Source organism: Erpetoichthys calabaricus, chromosome 5 (assembly GCF_900747795.2).
Source record: "Erpetoichthys calabaricus chromosome 5, fErpCal1.3, whole genome shotgun sequence".
Classification (NCBI taxonomy): domain Eukaryota; kingdom Metazoa; phylum Chordata; class Cladistia; order Polypteriformes; family Polypteridae; genus Erpetoichthys; species Erpetoichthys calabaricus.
The window spans coordinates 36985514-37005294 of NC_041398.2; the positions used below are offsets into that span (position 1 = coordinate 36985514).

General features: G+C 40.8%; 1 protein-coding gene across 1 annotated transcript in view; it reads right to left on the reverse strand.

The window, feature by feature from the left end:
* Positions 1–400: 400 nt before the first annotated feature.
* Positions 401–19781, reverse strand: part of gfra4a (GDNF family receptor alpha 4a) — a 414747-nt gene continuing 395366 nt past the window's right edge. The window contains exons 7-8 of the mRNA XM_028801457.2: positions 13090–13250; positions 401–1872 (exon numbers count right to left, since the gene is read on the reverse strand). Coding sequence (XP_028657290.2) covers positions 1735–1872; positions 13090–13250 — 299 coding nt within the window. The 3' untranslated portion in view covers positions 401–1734. The remainder of the gene's footprint in view (positions 1873–13089; positions 13251–19781) is intronic.

Below are 19781 nucleotides of genomic sequence, written 5' to 3' on the forward strand. Positions count from 1 at the left end.
TTAATAAATAAATGCCTATTCTGGTACTATTTTCTTGGTGTTACAGATGTAAGAAAAGTGGGAAGTATTGAGCTACAATGACTGTTAATCATGACAGTGCAGTAAGAATAATAAATTTAGGGGGCAGTCTGTAAGGTTTTACACAAAGAGTGTAAAGAGGAATGGGGGGTCAGTTACAGGGCATTGGACTTGACTTCCACTTGATGTTAGTTTGGAGAATCTGGGTGAACAATGGCCTGTTCTCATGGAAATTGCTGTCATGTTTTATTGTTTTGTATTTACTACACAGAGGAATATTGACAGTGCATCATATGATGTTACGAATGCTCCTAATTGTCCAAAATGAAATTTAAAACTAAATATGAGAAAGCATTTAGGAAAAGACATTCACATATTTTTTTTTTTTTGGTCCAGCGCTCATCATCTTCTGCTTTGTTCTGTTCCTGCCTAACGGACTTGTGCTTCATTCCTCACCTTATGCAGTTCAAGGCGGTATAATCAGAAGTGTCTGCCCGCTCATCAGACCCGGTGGTATTTGTGTGCATATTCCACAAGTGGTGGGCAGAGCAGCTAAAGATGCAGACGTGGTGGGCTTGCTCTTGTGGGAGTGGATCTGCTCCGACTACTCTGGCACATTGAAGGAAAAACAAAGGGACTCGCAGGTAAGCAGATGTTTTCTTTAATAGCAGATGATTATGGAAAAAAAATAAAGACTAATAATACATGGGGGCTTCTAAATACCACAGTATTTTGAAGTAAAAAAAAAAAATACAGAAAAAATAAGAAAATGAAGTGAAGCGCTGTTCAAGGTGGCCGTGTGTCTCGACCGCCACAAGTGAGCCAGTCTGCTTTTGATGGCGCGTTTCACTGTGACCACTGTGATGAGATCCAATAATCTTTGGACAAAAATCTTTCAACTTCACAATATTGAGGTGTGTATGTGGCAGATAGTTTTTTTTTGAAGGGCAATCATTCAGGTCTATCAAATGAAAGTTTGCTATAAGCAACAGAAAATATAAAAGCAGTTGGGGGGAGGGGGGGTGAATGACAATAAGACCCCCAAACCCTGCTTGATTCAGATTCTGGACCCAGAAAAGGACTGCATGTGATCAATGTTCATAACACCTAGTCAAATTGTATTTTCAGCAGCACGTGGCTGCAGTCAGCGTGCCCATCGAGAGAGCCCTCCCAGCACCCAGTGGGTGCCCTCGCACCGAGCAAGTCAGTGAATGTCTGCATGGCTCTTTCCTTTTAGTCCACTTCTTTTTACAATATTTCACAAGACAAACAGGGACCTGCGCCCAAAAGAAACAAATGTCATGTCACGAGTTCAAGGACATCTGGGGAGCACAGCCATTGGTCCACATTTGGAAATGTCCACCCCACAGTTAGATAATAAACCAAGCACCTGATGGGAAATGCATTTGTGTGCAAAAATGAAAGTTAAAGAATCCTTGTGATTCAGACGCCAAACAGGAAACTGAGATTTATGATCCACTGGTGCAAACTCCAATGTGGCACCAGAAACTGTTTGAGTAAAAAAAGTCGAAAAGCCAAACTCCATTGGCCGCGTCTCCTTCCATCACATCGAGTCTCTCTCACTCTCATTAAGACGGTTGCACAGAGTTGTCAAACAGAGGATGCATTTTCACCGCAAAGGATACAAACGAAAGAAAGAACTGAACGTGCCAGTGTCCGGACTCTCTCGATTTCCACTGCAGGCTCGCAGACACTCTAGTGGCGTCTGTACCAGGAGATCAGAAGGGGCAAGAATCCCGAGAGAGCCAGCCTCGGAGGGGAGGACGAGGCCCCATCTGAAGCGCCAGAGGAGGCTCGAGTCGATTCGCTCCATCCTCTTCTACCCTCCGCCTCCTGCAAAACACAAACAATTCATCTGCATCTGAAAAATGAAAGCGTTTAACCTTTACAGCCCTTTTGTCTCTCTCATCGGTCACGGGTCTTGCTTTTCATGCAGGAATCGGTTAATACACTGAATAATGAATGACCTGTGGAATTCATGACCACTGTAAACTGGGAGGAGATTCAGAAGCAGAGGACATTAAATGGGAGTCAGCCTTGGACAGGATACCACTCGGCTGCAGTTTACCTAACAGACACTTCGCTGGGACGTGCAGACTGCGGTGCCACGACTCATCTGAGGTACCCTCCACTTGCTGTTTCCCCACCCATTGTTCTCAATTTCATGCACGGAAATTGCATTTGTGGTCATTGACCTCCATGGTCATTGCTGAACAATATTGCTCTCTGGACTTAGAATTCATAACACTGAAGTGCAGCCCTTTTTATCTGAAATTTACAGTTGTGTTCCTCACCGCAGTTTATATCCCTCCACAAGCTAATGTCAAGCTGGTGTTGACTCAACTGCACGATGCTACGAACAGTCTGTGAAATGGCGTTTTTATCTTAGTGGGAGAGTTAAATCATGCCAACCTAAAAACTGTGCTCCCTAAATTTGATCAGTTTGTTGATTCCTCAACAAGAGGGAATAATACGCTGGATCAGATATACTGCAATACAGCAAATGCTTACACAGCGTTGTCCCGAAGGGCCAATCTGATCACATTTCTTTGTTCTTGACTCCTGCACACAAACCCCTTATCACAGGACAAAGCCTAATGTGCAAACAGTCAGAGTCTGGCCTGAAGAAGCCATGACTGAAGTACAGGACTGCGTTGATGGTACCAATTGGAAACTGTTGAGACATGCAGCTACAAAGGACAATCACACGAACTTAAACGCCTGTGCTGCCTCTGTCTTATCCTACATTCACTTCTGTATGGACAATGTTGCTGCTACTAATAGTGTCCATACTTTTCCTAATAGGAAACCCTGGATGAACAGGAAGGTCCCAGACCAATTGAAGGCACATGACACTGCCTTCCACATGGGAGACCCCGAGGCCTACAAAACAGCTAGGTCCAATCTAAGTAAAGGCATTAAGGAGGCAAAGTGCTGCTGCAAAGCAAAAATAGAGGAGCATTTTAACAGCTCTGACTTCTGACTCATGTGGCAGGGTATTAGGTCCATCACAGACTACAAAGGAAACACCTGCTCAACCAACATTGGAAACTACCTTCTTCCTGATGACCTCAATCACTTCTTCTCAAGGTTTGACAAGGACAGCAACCAACCTATCACCAAACTAACCCAGCACGAGGCCCCATTATGCACTCTGGAGCTGACTGCATACGAGGTGAGATGGGCTCTAAGCCAGATTAACCCTAATAAGGCAGCTGGCCCTGATGGGTTTCCTGGATGGGTCCTGAAGCATTGTGTGGAACAGCTGACAGCAGTGTTCAACAACCTGTTTTAATATGTCTTTAGAATAGGCCACTGCCCTCACTTGCCTCAAGTCCTCCACAACTGACCCTATTCCAAAACAGGCAGTGGTGAGGTCCCTTAACAATTATCGCCTGGTGGCCCTGACCCCTATTGTTATGAAGTGCTTTGAGCCTCAGACATATTAACAGCAACATCCCCACCTCCCTGGACCAATACAAGTTCACTTACAGGGCAAACAGGTTAACTGAGGGCGCTGTCTCACTTGTCCTGTCACACGTGGAGCAGAGGGACAGCTATGTGCGGATACTGTTCGACTTCAGCTCTGCCTTCAACACCATCCTCCCCATACAAATTAAACAACCTGGGTCTCAGCTCACACCTGTGTAACTAGATTTTAGATTTTCTCAATAGCAGTTCACAAACTGTGCGCGTGGGTACACACTTCTCTTTATGTGTAACACTGAACACTGGGGTACCGCAGGGCTATGTGCTGAGCCCTCTCCTTTAATCCCTCTTCACAAATGATTGTAAATCTACCTATGATACTAACATTATAATAAAGTTTGCAGATGACACCACAGTGATAGGCCTAATCTCCAATAATTACGAAGCAGCCTATAGAGAAGAGAAGAGGTCGAGAATCTAGAGAGTTGAAGCCACAACAACAACCTTGCATTCCATTCCAAGAAAACAAAAGGAACTGATTCTGGAAACTGAGCTACAGTGGTCACCATCCCATAAGCCTTAATAGCAAGAGGGTGGAGATAGTCCAGTGTTTCAGATTCCTGGGAGTACACATCAGCCAGGACCTGTCATGGACAACAAACATGACAGCAATGGTCTTCAGAATTTTCACATTCTGAGGAGCCTGAAAAAAAGCACAACAGCTGCTGGTTAACTTCTACCAGCGCACCATAGTGTCTGTCATTATGTGCTGCGTTACATCATGGTACTATGGCTGAACCTCTGAGAACAGAAAGTTACTATTCTTTAGCCCCACACTTTTGTCCAAAGTAACTTCCACAGTTCAGTTATAATTACTGAGAAGTGGATTATGTTTTTATATAACTGTTCAAAGGGCTCAGGGTCACACAGTAAGTATTGAACCAGCAGCCTTGTGCTTTCCAGCCCAGTGCCTTAGCCAGTAGACCACATTGCCTGTCAGTTTTTTTTTTGTTTTGTTCTTTACAATTATTACAGTAATGACTCAATATAGCGATAATAAAAACTGCACTTTTATAGCTCCTAGCTTTTCCATTTTCATTTTAGGTGGTTACACCTGTGTTTTCAGCTGCATTGTTTTCTGTCAATTTGTCTTTCTCCCCCACTTTCATGATTCAGATTTCCCCTTGCAGCTCTGTCATGTGTTTTCAGTGCTGTCCATCAGCATTAATGTGTCCACCGCGTGAAGCATTGATCTTCCATCTAGTCATCCTGATTTGCACTCTTGTGCAACTACACAAGACTCTTGAGCTACAAAATGTTATTGTCAAAACTGACTTGGTGTTATACACCACTGTGATGCACCCAAAGTCACCAGTACCAAAAATTATGCCTGTTGGTCCTTGGGTAGACTTCCAGCCAACCTACACTTGAAAATGTGGTTGTGGCAGAGTGGTTGGACTGTGTTTATATAAAAGTGTTAAAGGGCCATTCAGGGTTAGGGTTAGGGTCAAATCATCTTAAGCATGTCTACTTTGTGGCGTCTTTTCAAAACCAATTAATTTATGTGTGTGTTAAAATTACATCCAAGCACTTGAGACATAATCCAAATCTAGCACTGAATTAGAAATGATTCCGATTGATCACATTAAATAAGAAGACCTCCTCTGTACCTCAGGGCCATGCAGTCATCTTGATAAAACAGTCTGAGCAGCAATCAGAATGGTGAAAGCAGGATGGATCACATCATGTCACCTTGACAAGTTAGCCTCAAGCCTGCCTTGAATTGTTTTGTGCAGACTTTTGGGAATATCAACTCCAATGAATAAAAAAAAAAAAGTCTTATGAATCTTGAATTTGAAGTGTGGCAGGAGGTGGAGCAAAATCATCTACTCATCTATCACATTCACATTTGGGGAAGTGAGGTGGGGTATTAAAAAAGGTCCATTAGTTTTATTGCAAGCCATCTTTTTTTTTTTTGCATTTTAAGATCTGAGAGGTGGTTGATGCATTTCTAGTGCCAAATGCCTGCACAGAAATTCGTATCACTCCTGTAAATGGATTCCCCCATCTGTCTACAAGTGAAGATAAGACCAGGATTCATTTCCACTGTGGACAGGAGTGTTTCTTTTCAGACATGAACGAAGAGAATCCTGAAGCCCCATCTCTCATGTCCCATCTCCTTATTTTACTTTAGGTTTATGCTACAAGAGAGTTGATGGGAAAGAACCCCAACTTATCCTGACAATAATCATCAACCTAGCTAGTGACAATGCGACAAGCTGATATTCACATTTAATTCAGAAATGCAGACAAAGTAAAGTTTTCAAAACCACTGTGAGCCAGGGTTACAATAAGGCCACCATCCCTCTTGCATCCCATAAATGATGACTAAAAGAAGTTGGTGTCAGGAAGAGCATCCAGACATAAAAAAATTATTTTTCAGTTCCCCCCTTTTTTGAGGAAGGCCAACTTGACTGAATCTAGAAAATGGCTGTTAAACCAACAGACAGGAAAACAATAATAAAAGGAAAGAAACTGAGGCTCATCAGTCTTTTCCCAAGAAGTTGCGAGTTAAAGCTCCCAGTTAAGGTCCTGTCACATTAGACAACTTTTTAGTGGTTTTCAGTCATAGCCAATATTTACATAATCATAGCAAGGCGGAAGCAATCGTGTAATGTGACATGCCCAGCGGTTCATTCCAACTAGTCCACGACTCGCTCACGTCTCAAACAGGTTTGATTTTGTCTTTCATCTTAGAGGGCAGACTCTGTGCAGGAGGACTGACAACCAACGAGTGCTCATCCTGAAGTACAAGGCATGTAATGCAGTGAAGAAGAATAAGGAACATGAGTGTTTTGGAAAGAGAAGCTCGTCTGTCTGATGTCTCATATTTTACTTACCAAGACAGAGTGGAAAAAAGACAAAATTGGCCGAGACTGCATTAAAACTCATTGTACCTGTTAACACTTCGTACAGCTTGGCTCTGTCACATTACTAACTGTCAGAAAAAGGGGCAAGCAGAGCTGTGCTGGGTGGTCAGTTTTTATTCTTGCCAACTGTGGATGCAGATTTATCAAGTGTGTAGTGCAAGATTGTTTATGTCCATTTGTTTGTGTTCATGTCTTGACTGAAGGGAATGCTCAGAATTTGTTTGGTCAAACAGCAGACAATGTTTATGTTTAGAGGGAAGAGAGAAACATGGTATAAATGAAAAGAATATGAAGAAATTGATGTTTGTTTTGAGTGATTGAGGTTCTCTCTCTTCAATCATTTAGTCGAGTCCAACTCCTTATGATCTTATGGACTTTAGCATGCCATGCGTCTCTGTCAGCTACCGCTTCTTTAAGTTGTTGTATGGCCATATTTGTGGCCTGCCCCTTTCTCCTTTTACCCAGCATCAAGGTCTTTTCCAGTGATACTTCTCTTTGCATTATGTGGCCGAAATATTGAAGCGTTAGTTTCAAGATGAGTCCCTCCAAGGAACAATCTGGGTGTATTTCTTTAAGTATTGACTGATTGATTAGACCTTGTTGCAGTCCAGGGAACTCTCAGTAGTTTTCTCCAACACTACAATTCAAAGCCATTGATTTTTCTACGCATAGCCTTATTTACGGTCCAGTTTTCGCAGCCGTATGTTACTACTGGAAAGACCATAGCCTTAACTATCCTAATCTTCGTTAGTAAAGTGATGTCTCTACTCCCTTCTGAATCGTTCCCTTATCGTGGTATGGGGGCTTGTGTATCTCCGTGAAGCCATGAGCTATATCATGTGGGGCCACCCAAAATGGGCAGGTCGTGGCGGTGAGGTCAGACTGAACACGGCCCACTGGAGAAGGAACTGGCAACCCATTCCAGAAACTCCTATGGACAGAAATGACCAAAGACTGAGGTTATCTACTCCTTAATAAAGTTTTCTAGCTCAAAGAAAAGCTAATCTGTGTCTCCGTGTTCTCACCTATCCATATCCAGTGAGGAAATGTGTGGTCTTAGATTCTTTTGCATGCTCCTTGGGAAAAAGCTTATAGTGGAGTCCTGCACTAGCACTAAAACTGTACACAGTCCATTGGCGGTGAGATGGGCTCTTTTTATCTTGACATGGCTTTTACTCTTATTACATTTTGGCTTCCTTCCTTCTATGCTCCAAAGAATTACATATCTGCCAAAGAGTTGCAGATTTCAATTCCAAATTCCAATTTCAAATGCATGCGTTTTGCTTTTTTTTTAGTGTATGTCTTGCCTCATGTGTGTACCTGTGCCATCAGTATTAGGCATTTTCACTTGTTTCGTCCAGTATATGAAAGACAGTAAATGCTCCCAGGTGTAACACACATCTTGGTATTTGTTATATTTGTCTTCAGTGTCATACATCCTCTTCACTACATTATGCATGGGATCTTCAACTTTATCTACTGCTTTATAAGATTAGATTAGAAACAACTAAGCGAGCTTCAGGCAACATGTGAGCAATAATGATGACAGATGTGTCTCTTTGGTCAAAATAGACAGCGGTCAACACACAAAATTATAACAGAAACTCTAGGATAAGTGAAAATCATTGTTTTAAACACAAATGACTAAAGCAACAGCACCCTAGTATTACAGAACAAAAACTGGAAGAACGAGCACCGGTAATTTAAACAAAATTTACTTAAATACCTGACATGATTACAGTGCACTCCGTGTGCAATGATGGCACCACAAGTTAGGCTGCCCACCACTATAGGATTCTGCCTGCAAAAATGTGGTGCAGTTCCATGCAAGAACCCCATGTACTGGCTGAATTAATTGTGTGGGTGAACATGCATGATTTGTGTTCAGGGATACTGGGAAAGGCTTCACCTCCCTGTGATCCTAAAGCTGAGTAAATGGCTTCAGATAATGAACAAATGCAAAGTGCGGCATACAGTTCCACTAATCTCTGCTGATTGTCTTGGCCCATTCTGAATTTTTTTAATGAGACACTGATTTTCATCTACATGGTAACAATCAATTTTCAACAGTATCTGTCAGGTCTTGGGTCCCTAATGTGTCTCCATTTTTAACATTCTTATTTCATCTATCATATCTCTGGTTCCTATAAAAACATCCCAAAACAGAGCCAAGATAAGCGGATTGCGATCAAGCTGTTTAGCTCTGTAATTTGCTTTTACATCTGTGAACAGCTTGTGAATATTTATTCTAGGATAACTAGATGACATCAGGTCTCCTAAATAAAAAGATGAGTTCCTTTTTATTTCTGAAATGTTTAAAACAAGCTTTTTAAAACTGAGTTTAGACGTTTTACAAATTTTAGTATTTTTTATTTTTATTTTTTCCCCAAAATGTTACCTCATCACATTAAACTACCGCTTCACTTTGTGCCATGTTAGGCTAAAGCTAAAACCAAATAAAAAAAACATAACCTAGTTGCTTTATCTAGAGTTTTAGTCTTTGAAGCTTCCAGACTTTGTTAGCAAATCATGTCATCTACAGAACGGTTACTACATTCATAAGAAAAATAAAAGGTGGAGAACAAGGAATACTGCTCCCTAAAGCTTCGTTCATTCTAGTGTGTTTACCTGTTGTCATAATTTGGCGTGAATTTGAGTCTTCAAATGTTTGCAGTGTTTATTTCTATTGTTAGGTCCACTTCCAGAGTTGGTAGGAGCGCGGCCTCTGAGGTTGGGATCCATGCACAATCGAGGCGACAGAATAAAAGAACGGCTATGAGTCATCTGTGGATACCACATCTCTGGAGTATTCCAAGTTTATTATTGTGCTCTTTACTTGCGTGTACTTTTGGTTTTAACCCTCTTGTTCTCTTGACCAAGATTATTATCTCTCATATTTGGCTTCTGTTTTGTTTCACTGTATACCAATTTTTTTTGTTTTGTATTTTTACATGTATCTGATTTTTGCTCCAAAAAATCTATCTGCCAGTTAGCTGACGTGATGTTGAATGCCAGTAAAATCAATTCTATTTATGCCTCTCATTCTCATCACTGAGAGTTTTAAAAAATGTGACATGCTGCATATATTTCACACCAAGGCAGACTAAAATGCACAGTCATGCACATTACCGTATTTTTTTTTTTTTGCTTTCTGCACAAGAAATTGATGATCCAAGGCACTGGGAAAGTGCATATCTAAGTTTTTTTTTCTGCCTCAAATACATCTTTAGGATTTCATACGAAAAGGCTGTCATCATAACTAGTAGTGATAAGCGAACCCCACTGAAATCGCTTCGCCTCGAGCTCAGCACAATCATGGAAATGTTCAAAAACTTCGCTGAACTCCATGAAATGCATTGGAGTCAAAGGGGAAAGTGGAGCTGAACTAGCTTTGAGTGGAGTTTAATGGTACAATGGTCTATTAATTGTCCCTGAGGGCTAGGGACAAGTCTGCCAGCTATGCTGGACTGATTATTGTGGCCAGATATGTGATCTGTCATGCAGCAGTGCTAACCACAGTGTCACCAGGCTTCAAACAACAAAAGACACAGATGGAAAGAATACCACAAACAAAATCCACAAATGGCCACAAACTAGCAATAAGTAAATACAATATAGATCATTGCGCTCACAGAGTTCCAGTCTTATGGCACACATCGGCCATGAAACAAAGTGGCATGCATGGAGCATCGTTTTTGTTTCCCATGTATCTGTGTACATGCTTTGCACTGTATTCTTCCATCAAGAAGAAAGAAATTCCTTGTAAATAGTTAGAAATTGTTATTTCACAGTGTGTCATGTGTTTTCTGGTGAGGAAAGGGGTAGGGCTCCTTTAAGGCTTGTTTTGAGATCATTGCTGGACACAATGGCTAACTTGCATGCATAATTAGTAATGTGGTGCTGCCCTTCCAGGGAAGAGGGATCAGTTATATATACATACAGTACTGTTGAAAAGTTTTAGGCATAATGATTGTTTATTGTTATCAATTTACAAAATGCAAAGTGAGCGAACAAAAGAAAAATCTAAATCAAATCAATATTTGGTGTTACTACCTTTTGCCTTCAAACCAGCATCAATTCTTAAAGGTACACTTGCACAAAGTCAGGGATTTTGTAGGATTCTAATCAGGTGTCTGATCAACCAATTCTACCAAACAGGTGCTAATGATCATCAATGTCACACGTAGGTTGAAACACAGTCATTAACTGAAACAGAAACAGCTGTGTAGGAGGCTTAAACTGGGTGAGGAACAGCCAAACTCTGCTACCAAGGTGAGGTTGTGGAAGACAGTTTCATGTCATGGCAAGATTGAGCACAGCAACAAGACACAAGGTAGTTATACTGCATCAGCAAGGTCTCTCCCAGACAAAGACTTCAAAGCAGACTGGGGTTTCAAGATGTGCTGTTCAAGCTCTTTTGAAGAAGCACAAAGAAACGGGCAACGTTGAGGATCGTAGACACAGTGGTCGGCCAAGGAAACTTAGTGCAGCAGATGAAAGACACATCAAACGTATTACCCTTCGAAATCGGAAGATGTCCAGCAGTGCCATCAGCTCAGAACTGGCAGAAACCAGTGGGACCCAGGTACACTCATCTACTGTCCGGAGAAGTCTGGCCAGAAGTGGTCTTCATGGAAGAGTTGCAGCCAAAAAGCCATACCTCCGACGTGGAAACAAGGCCAAGCGACTCAAGTATGCATGAAAACATAGGAACTGGGGTGCAGAAAAATGGCAGCAGGTGCTCTGGACTGATGAGTCAAAATTTGAAATATTTGGCTGTAGCAGAAGGCAGTTTGTTCGTCGAAGGGCTGGAGAGCGGTACAATAATGAGTGTCTGCAGGCAACAGTGAAGCCTGGTGGAGGTTCCTTGAATGTTTGGGGTTGCATTTCTGCAAATGGAGTTGGAGATTTGGTCAGGATTAATGGTGTTCTCAATGCTGAGAAATACAGGCAGATACTTATCCATCATGCAATACAATCAGGGAGGCGTATGATTGGCCCCAAATTTATTCTGCAGCAGGACAACGACCCCAAACATACAGCCAAAGTCATTAAGAACTATCTTCAGCGTAAAGAAGAACAAGAAGTCCTGGAAGTGATGGTATGGCCCCCACAGAGCCCTGATCTCAACATCATCGAGTGTGTCTGGGATTGCATGAAGAGACAGAAGGATGTGAGGAAGCCTACATCCACAGAAGATCTGTGGTTAGTTCTCCAAGATGTTTGGAACAACCTACCAGCAGAGTTCCTAAAAAAACTGTGTGCAAGTGTACCTAGAAGAATTGATGCTGTTTTGAAGGCAAAGGGTGGTCACACCAAATATTGATTTGATTTACATTTCTCTTTTGTTCATTCACTGCATTTTGTTATTTGATGAAAATAAATGATTAACACTTCCATTTTTGAAAGCATTCTTTGTTTACAGCATTTTTTCACACCTGCCTAAAACTTTTGCACAGTACTGTATATATAAAATCTATCCAGTGGTGGTACTTGTAATAAGTTTTTTGCTGTTTTATTTATTTATTTTTTAACGCATGCAGGATGGAAATCTGTGTTTCTGAAACTTTGTGGATTTTAGACCAGTTTTTACCTTTTTAAGTTCACTGACGACCCACATTCAGCAATCAAAGAGCCCTGGGGATTGAAACAACCACGAGTGGAAGAAAAACAAGTGCAGTTATAGACGGGGGAAAAATACTGATTAGCACTGCGAGGCTCTTTAGTGGATTCTGGTTTTAGCACATCTCAGTAGCTGAAACTCCATGTGATTTTCCTTGGGTGCTGGCCAGTGTTGGCCATGTCGTTGATGATTTAACAGTAGGCATGCATGAAAACTTGGACGTAGATGCTATAGCTCTGTGATCTCATGCTGGCCTTGCAAAGCATCATGAGGTGCTTGGAAAAAAATATTCGCATAAGCTGGCCACATGGTGAATTTCCAGAAAAAGATTTGGCCAACAAGGTCACTGGTATATTAGCTGCAAAAACTCACTTTGCCAAATTTTTACCAACTATGCTGATAACTACCAAAGGTGGGGATTGTACTACCAAATAAAGTCTTCTTTTTTAAACTACAGATATTTATTTTAATACTAAATGACAGGCACATGGAATTAACGCACGCAAATACATCCAGACAGCAGTAAACACTTTTTTTTTCTTGTGTCAATGGCATGAATTATGCTGGAAGCAAAATGTTATTTGCTTCTCAAATTTTTTTTATAAGGCGTAATACTAAGTTTTGCTCTGAATTCAATTTTGCTCATCGCCTTTCAACAAGATGAGAATGCTCTTCTGTAGCCTGAAGTCTCTGGTTTGCAACTGCCATAAAACCACAGAATAAATTTCTGGACTGAGGCACCTCTAAAATTAAGTTCTAAGTGGCCATCATACATAATTAGGTGACATAATTAAATAAAGTGTTACTTAGTCTCTTCTTTGTGTAATGTTGAGCTGAAGTTTTATCTTTAAATTATTAGTTTGTGTGGACTTTACCTCCTGGTGTCCACTATTGCAGTTAGGTTTGTGTGAGGGTGTCTTACGATGGCCTGGTTCCTGCCTTACACCTGATGCTGTGAGGACAGACTCCATCTCTCCCAAGCCTAACTTCAGAAAACTGCTGAACAGAAGTTCCCTCCCAAACAATGCATTGGCTTCATAAACAGAGTACTGTATGCTGGTTACATACCGGAGTGGGAATCAGCTGTCCAAAGAAGTTTTCCTCCGACTCTCTTGAGTCAGAAATGGTGGTCCCAGCTTCTTCAGGCTCAGTAGTAGGAGTTGTCTGCCCAGGTTGATTAGGTGATGTGTTCAGGTCTGTTCCATTTCCAAAGGCCACAATTGCATTTTCTGTGGAATAAAAAAAGAAAAAGTGACGCTATTGCTCAAATTATGTGTGATGTTGAGTTTTGATAGCAACATGGAGCATTTCTTGTTTAGGAAATGTAGAATTTAATATAATTTAATGTATAAAGATAATTTTCTAGAAACATTTCTACCAGCTGCAGATACATTTAACCGCAATAGTGTCATGCTGAGCTCCACAATGCTGTGTTTCAGCACAAGTGTCTGAGATCTGCTTACCTGGTGTACTCTTTGTTTCCATTTGTGTACAAAAAAAACTACCACTGGTATTTACCTGTGTTAACAAATAATTACTTTACACCAAAGCAAGATCACTTCAATGCTAAAGCTACTGTCTTCAGCTGTTAGTTTGAACAATTACTTTCTAACATTTGTGTGCAGTTTTTCACATTTCAGTTATGTTCTCCTCAGCCAAGTACTTCTTTTAATCTAAGAGCTTGCATTAACTGTACTTGCTTCTGCCATCTGTAATAACTGGAAGCACACCTTTCAAATGGGACCACAAAAGTCAGGGGTGTCCCTCTCCGATTTTGGATGGCCGCAGTGGCTACAAGGTTTCATTTTAACCCTTTTCTTAACTAGTGATCAGTTAATTGACTTATTTTGCCTTCATTTTAATTGAATTGCCAACAAGACACAGACTTGTTAATTTTTTTCTTTTTTCACCATTTAGCAGCCAAACAATAATGAGATACAACATGAGCCAACACATAACCAGTGTTCATCACACAATATCTGAAAATAAAGTGACAGTCACAGTAATGTTAACTTGCTCAGGTACACAAAACATTTTGACATTTCTCTCAGAAAAAATAAAATGAACAGTTTTTGGAAACATCTGCTGTGGCAGAATAAGAGCACCAACAAGCCATGAAATTAAATAATGGATTTAATTAACAACAAGAATCCGCTTCTAATTAAGAAACCGGGTCAGAGTGAAATTGTTTGGAATTTAAGGCGAGTTATCTGTTGGCTCACTTCATATCTCATTTTTGGCTGCCGTTTAGAAAAAAAAGATGCAATTCAGAGGAATGTGTTTAAAAAAAAAGGCAAATAAAAATAAAAAAAAACAGGTCACTTGACAGCAGAATTTGGTTACTGATTACGAAAATGCCAAGAAAAAAACCTTCAGCCATGACAGCTCTCCAGGATCAGAGCTGGACACTCTTCACATAAGTAAAGGGGAGCCTCTGAAGAAGCTGGGAATTAAGGAGCTGCTTTAGCAAAGTTGCACCACTAGGTGGAGACAAAGACCAAGGTGTTAGGAGGACCCTGGCCATTGGTATGTACATTGGGGCAATGACAGTTGCGCTGCTAATGCTAATCCACATCATAGATAGCTTGCTCAGTGCTTCTTCCCAACAGATGGAAGTCAAAAAAGCAGAACCAGGAGTATGTTATTCCTAATTAAAATGTAATGTGCCAACATCCAGAAGTTACAATGGAGATGAAATGCCTGAAACTCCCTACCAGCTGCTTGGATCAGCAGCAATTACATCTCTACTGCTAGTCGTACATGTCCCTGATAGAAATCGTAATGGTTCCGCAAAGAACACAAAGGCAGCTTCTTGATAATGTCTGCTTCCATACCCAGTGCCACCAAAATGACAGCAAATTCTGGCACATTCTGAATTTTGGATGAACTCCTGCTAGCATCAACAACAATGTCTTCACTTGGACTGTACTTTAAAGCCCCTACCCACCCTCTACTATTTATTACAGAATATGATTAAGAGTTTTCATTTTTGCTTCATTTTCTGCTTGCCTGCACAATTTTGCCCAAGCCCCTCACCATCATCTGAATTTATCTCAAAGTAAAGTTCCAACCAAAAATGATTACTTTTTATAAGTTACTTATCCCATGTAGTTTGTAGTGATGGCTGAGAAAAAAAATGTTTTAATAATGAACAAAGATAGCAAAGTTTCTGACAGAAAGAGAATGAGGAGAATAGATACCAACTATGTACAACAGCAAACATTGGCATAAACCTCCATCTCACTTTTTCATGTTCCATAATCCACACGTCAAGTCATCCAATCGTTTGCTTACAAAGTCCCAAAGAGATGTATTTTTACTAAAATAAATTAAGCACTTCTTTGAAACACTCTCATGAATATTTGAATTGAACACACGTCTCCCCTCCTTCATTAGTCATGAATCCAGCCCAGTAACAACAGTGCAAAGTTCACTGAGAGACATACAGTTAGGTCCATAAATATTGGGACAGAGACAACTTTTTTCTAATTTTGGTTCCGTACATTACCACAATGAATTTTAAATTAAACAACTCAGATGCAGTTGAAGTACAGACTTTCAGTTTTAATTCAGTGGGGTGAACAAAACGATTGCATAAAAATGTGACGCAACTAAAGCATTTTTAACACAATCCCTTCATTTCAGGGGCTCAAAAGTAATTGGACAAATTAAATAACTGGAAATAAAATGTTTATTTCTAATACTTGGTTGAAAACCCTTTGCTGGCAATGACAGCCTGAAGTCTTGAACTCATGGACATCACCAGATGCTGGGTTTCCTCCTTTTTAATGCTCTGCCAGGCCTTTACTGCAGCGGCTTTCAGTTGCTGTTTGTTTGTGAGCCTTTCTGTCTGAAGTTTAGTCTTCACAAGTGAAATGCATGCTCAATTGGATTAAGATCAGGTGACTGACTTGGCCATTCAGGAATTTTCCACTTCTTTGCTTTAATAAACTCCTGGGTTGCTTTGGCTGTATGTTTTGGGTCAATGTCCATCTGTATCATGAAACGCCGCCCAATCAATTTGACTGCATTTAGCTGGATTTGAGCAGACAGTATGTCTCTGAACACCTCAGAATTCATTCGGCTGCTTCTGTCCTGTGTCACATCATCAATAAACACTAGTGTCCCAGTGCCACTGGTAGCCATGCACACCCAAGCCATCACACTGCCTCCACCGTGTTTTACAGATGATGTGGTATGCTTTAGATAATGAGCTGTTCCATGCCTTCTCCATACTTTTTTCTTGCCATCATTCTGGTAGAGGTTGATCTTGGTTTCATCTGTCCAAAGAATGTTTTTCCAGAACTGTGCTGGCTTTTTTAGATGTTCTTTAGCAAAGTCCAATCTAGCCTTTCTATTCTTGAGGCTTATGAGTGGCTTGCACCTTGCAGTGCACCCTCTGTATTTACTTTCATGCAGTCTTCTCTTTATGGTAGACTTGGATATCGATACACCTACCTCCTGGAGAGTGTTGTTCACTTGGTTGGCTGTTTTGAAGGGGTTTCTCTTCACCATGGAAATGATTCTGCGATCATCCACCACTGTTGTCTTCCGTGGATGTCCAGGTCTTTTTGCCTTGCTGAGTTCACCAGTGCTTGCTTTCTTTCTCAGGATGTACCAAACTGTAGATTTTGACACTCGTAATATTGTAGCAATTTCTCGGATGGGTTTTTTCTGTTTTTGCAGCTTAAGGATGGCTTCTTTCACCTGCATGGAGAGCTCCTTTTGACCGCATGCTGTCTGTTCACAGCAAAATCTTCCACATGCAAGCACCACACCTCAAATCAACTCCAGGCCTTTTATCTGCTTAATTGATAATAACATAATGACGGACTTGCCCACACCTGCCCATGAAATAGCCTTTGAGTCAATTGTCCAATTACTTTTGAGCCCCTGAAATGAAGGGATTGTGTTAAAAAAATACTTTAGTTGCCTCAAATTTTTATGCAATTGTTTTGTTCACCCCACTGAATTAAAGCTGAAAGTCTGCACTTCAACTGCATCTGAGTTATTTCATTTAAAATTCATTGTGGTAATGTACAGAACCAAAATTAGAAAACACGTTGTCTCTGTCCAAATATTTATGGACCTAACTGTATGCAAATAAAAAAAAAAGTTAATGAAACGTGAGTGAAAACATTATCAGGAAGAGAATATGTCTCATACCTGAGCATATCCGAGATGCTTCAACGAGGAGAAGTTTAGCAGTTTCACAGACGGCTAGTAAATAATTCTGGGGTACTCCAGTTGAGGATATGAATGTAAATGGAATGACAGGACATGGGTCTATAATTCAAATCCTCACTCACTTCTAAGTGCATTCCATGTGCATTCACAAAAAACTTCACTCAAAGTGGTATATTTAATAATTTTTTAGTACAAGGGTAAATCAAATAGTAAAAAGTAATTTGAAAATGATGGGTAGACAAATAAAAGCTGATGCAATAAAAACATGTTCACGATGGCTCATGCGAGTTTGAACAGGCAGAGCGGTAAGTTTAGTTGAATTCATGGTCAAATGAACATGAACGCTCCCCTGCGGCACTGCACCATTGTTGAACAACACACCATAGCGAGATTTGTTTTGGGTGAATTTCAGCAGGCTTCACTCCCACGACCCAAAGAAATCTCACTACAATGCGTTGTTCATGGTTCAGTAACACAGCACAGCGTCCATGTTGATTTGACCTTGGCTTCAACTAGAAGTATAGATAGATAGTGTAGCAGTAGATGCTCGTGTCCACCTCTCGAACCCTCAGGTACCACTCTTGAGACCAGGTGAAAGTATAAATCATATTTATTTTATAATAATACGGTGCACCAAGCACTCTCCTCCACACACTCATAAACACAATAAACAATTCTCTCTCTAACTCTCCTCCTCTCCCAGACACGTCGCCACCCTACCTCCCAGCTCAGCTCAGTGTCTGGGCTTACCCAGAGTTCTTTTATAGCCCCTGACCCGGAAGTGGCTCCAAGCCAAACCCACAAGTCCGTTTTCCTTCCGGGTCAGGGCAAAGTCCTTTTCTTCATCCCGGGAGCACATCGCTTCTTCCAGTCACGTGACTGGGATGCACTCCCGGGTTAAAGGGCATGCCAGAGCCCACTAGCCCCCCTACAGCGACTCCTGGCGGCCCCCAAGGTATCCAGCAGGGCTGTGTCAAAACACTACAAAGTCCATAAGACCCTGCTGGAACTCGGGGCACAAATATGCTGTCCGGAGGGCTCCTCCTAGTGGCCTGGGGGTGATGACCGGAGTCCATAGCCGGTCGTCTGTCACAATAGATGATAGATAGATAGATAGATAGATAGATAGATAGATAGATAGATAGATAGATAGATAGATAGATAGATAGATAGATAGATAGATAGATAGATACTTTATTAATCCCAAGGGGAAATGTTTAGCAGAGCGCTGTGCTGTGCATGTTCAAGCTACCCACAAACCAGTGCAAACATGCTATCTTGTGTCAGTGCCTAGCCATTGCAGTTGCCATGTCATTTTCAAATTGCCTTTACTTTTTGATTTATTCTTGTAAAAATACATGTGTTTTGGATGTTGTGAGCATACAACTGGACAACATTGTTTGCTATTGTGCAGTGTTGCTAACCGTAGACTCCTTTTCTATTATATCTGTTTTGCATGAAAGCATGAGAGCCCTTTTTTTCAGCCACCACTACAACCCACTTGAGTAAGAAATAAAAACTATTTTTAGGTAGAGTATTCCTTTAAAGTCATAAAAAGTGCCACACACTGCCACTTGAGAACAGTGAGAATCTTACCATTTCACCTGAAATACGTTCATATTTTATTCTGATGAATTTACAGTTGGTTTTCCTTGCAGAGCCTGATGTGGACTGTATGCTGAATGATTACTTAACATAAGACAGACATATAATTAGAATTTCAGTCATCACTGGCTTTTATTGTTGTTGTGTTTATTGGCTTTCCAGTGCTTTTATAAGCAGAACTACCTTTCTTCAGTGCATTTCCCACCATTGAACCATCCCGATTTGTGGAGCTAACACTCCCTCCTGGACAGTCTCTACTTCAGGTAGTTTGCTCCCAATTTTCACAACCCTACCCTTCTCTAACTCAAACCCATTTTATTTACAAGATAAGCCATACATTAATTTACTTTACTTTTACACTGTAGGAAGATAACATGAAAAAGAGCTACAGTACATGCTCAATGTCACAAAAACTTAAACTGGCCAGCATCATGTTAGAAAAATGAAAAGTATGAGTTGGCATTGTACTGGCATGAGATCTGCAGCCACACTGTGTTCAGGAGTTCACTCCATACAGTCAACATCCAACCAGCTGGGCCTGGACATTTCAACAGATTTTTGCATCCCAGAGGGTTATTTTAATTCTCTTTGAAGTTCATTAAGATACCACCTGCACCCTGCTGCAATACCGTGGAGTATACACACAGTGAGACATAGCATATGCTGCAACTACAAGAAGTATCATGGAGAAGCTATTTAAGAGGTAGTTTAAAACAAAACAAAAAGGTCATTAGTTCTATCGACTTAAGGGTTAATGGGGTTTATTATCAAAAAGCCATGTAGGAATATGAATTCGGATTCAGCATGGCTCAAAGATGTTCATTCAATTTAGGGATACTGAATTTCAATGCAGAGACGTCTGTTCAATGTGTTAACGCCAGTCTTCCAAAAATTGTAAATTATCTTAGTTCAGACAGATGCTGTGTCTGTCTCAATTTTTATTCCATACCCAACTGATATCTCTCCCA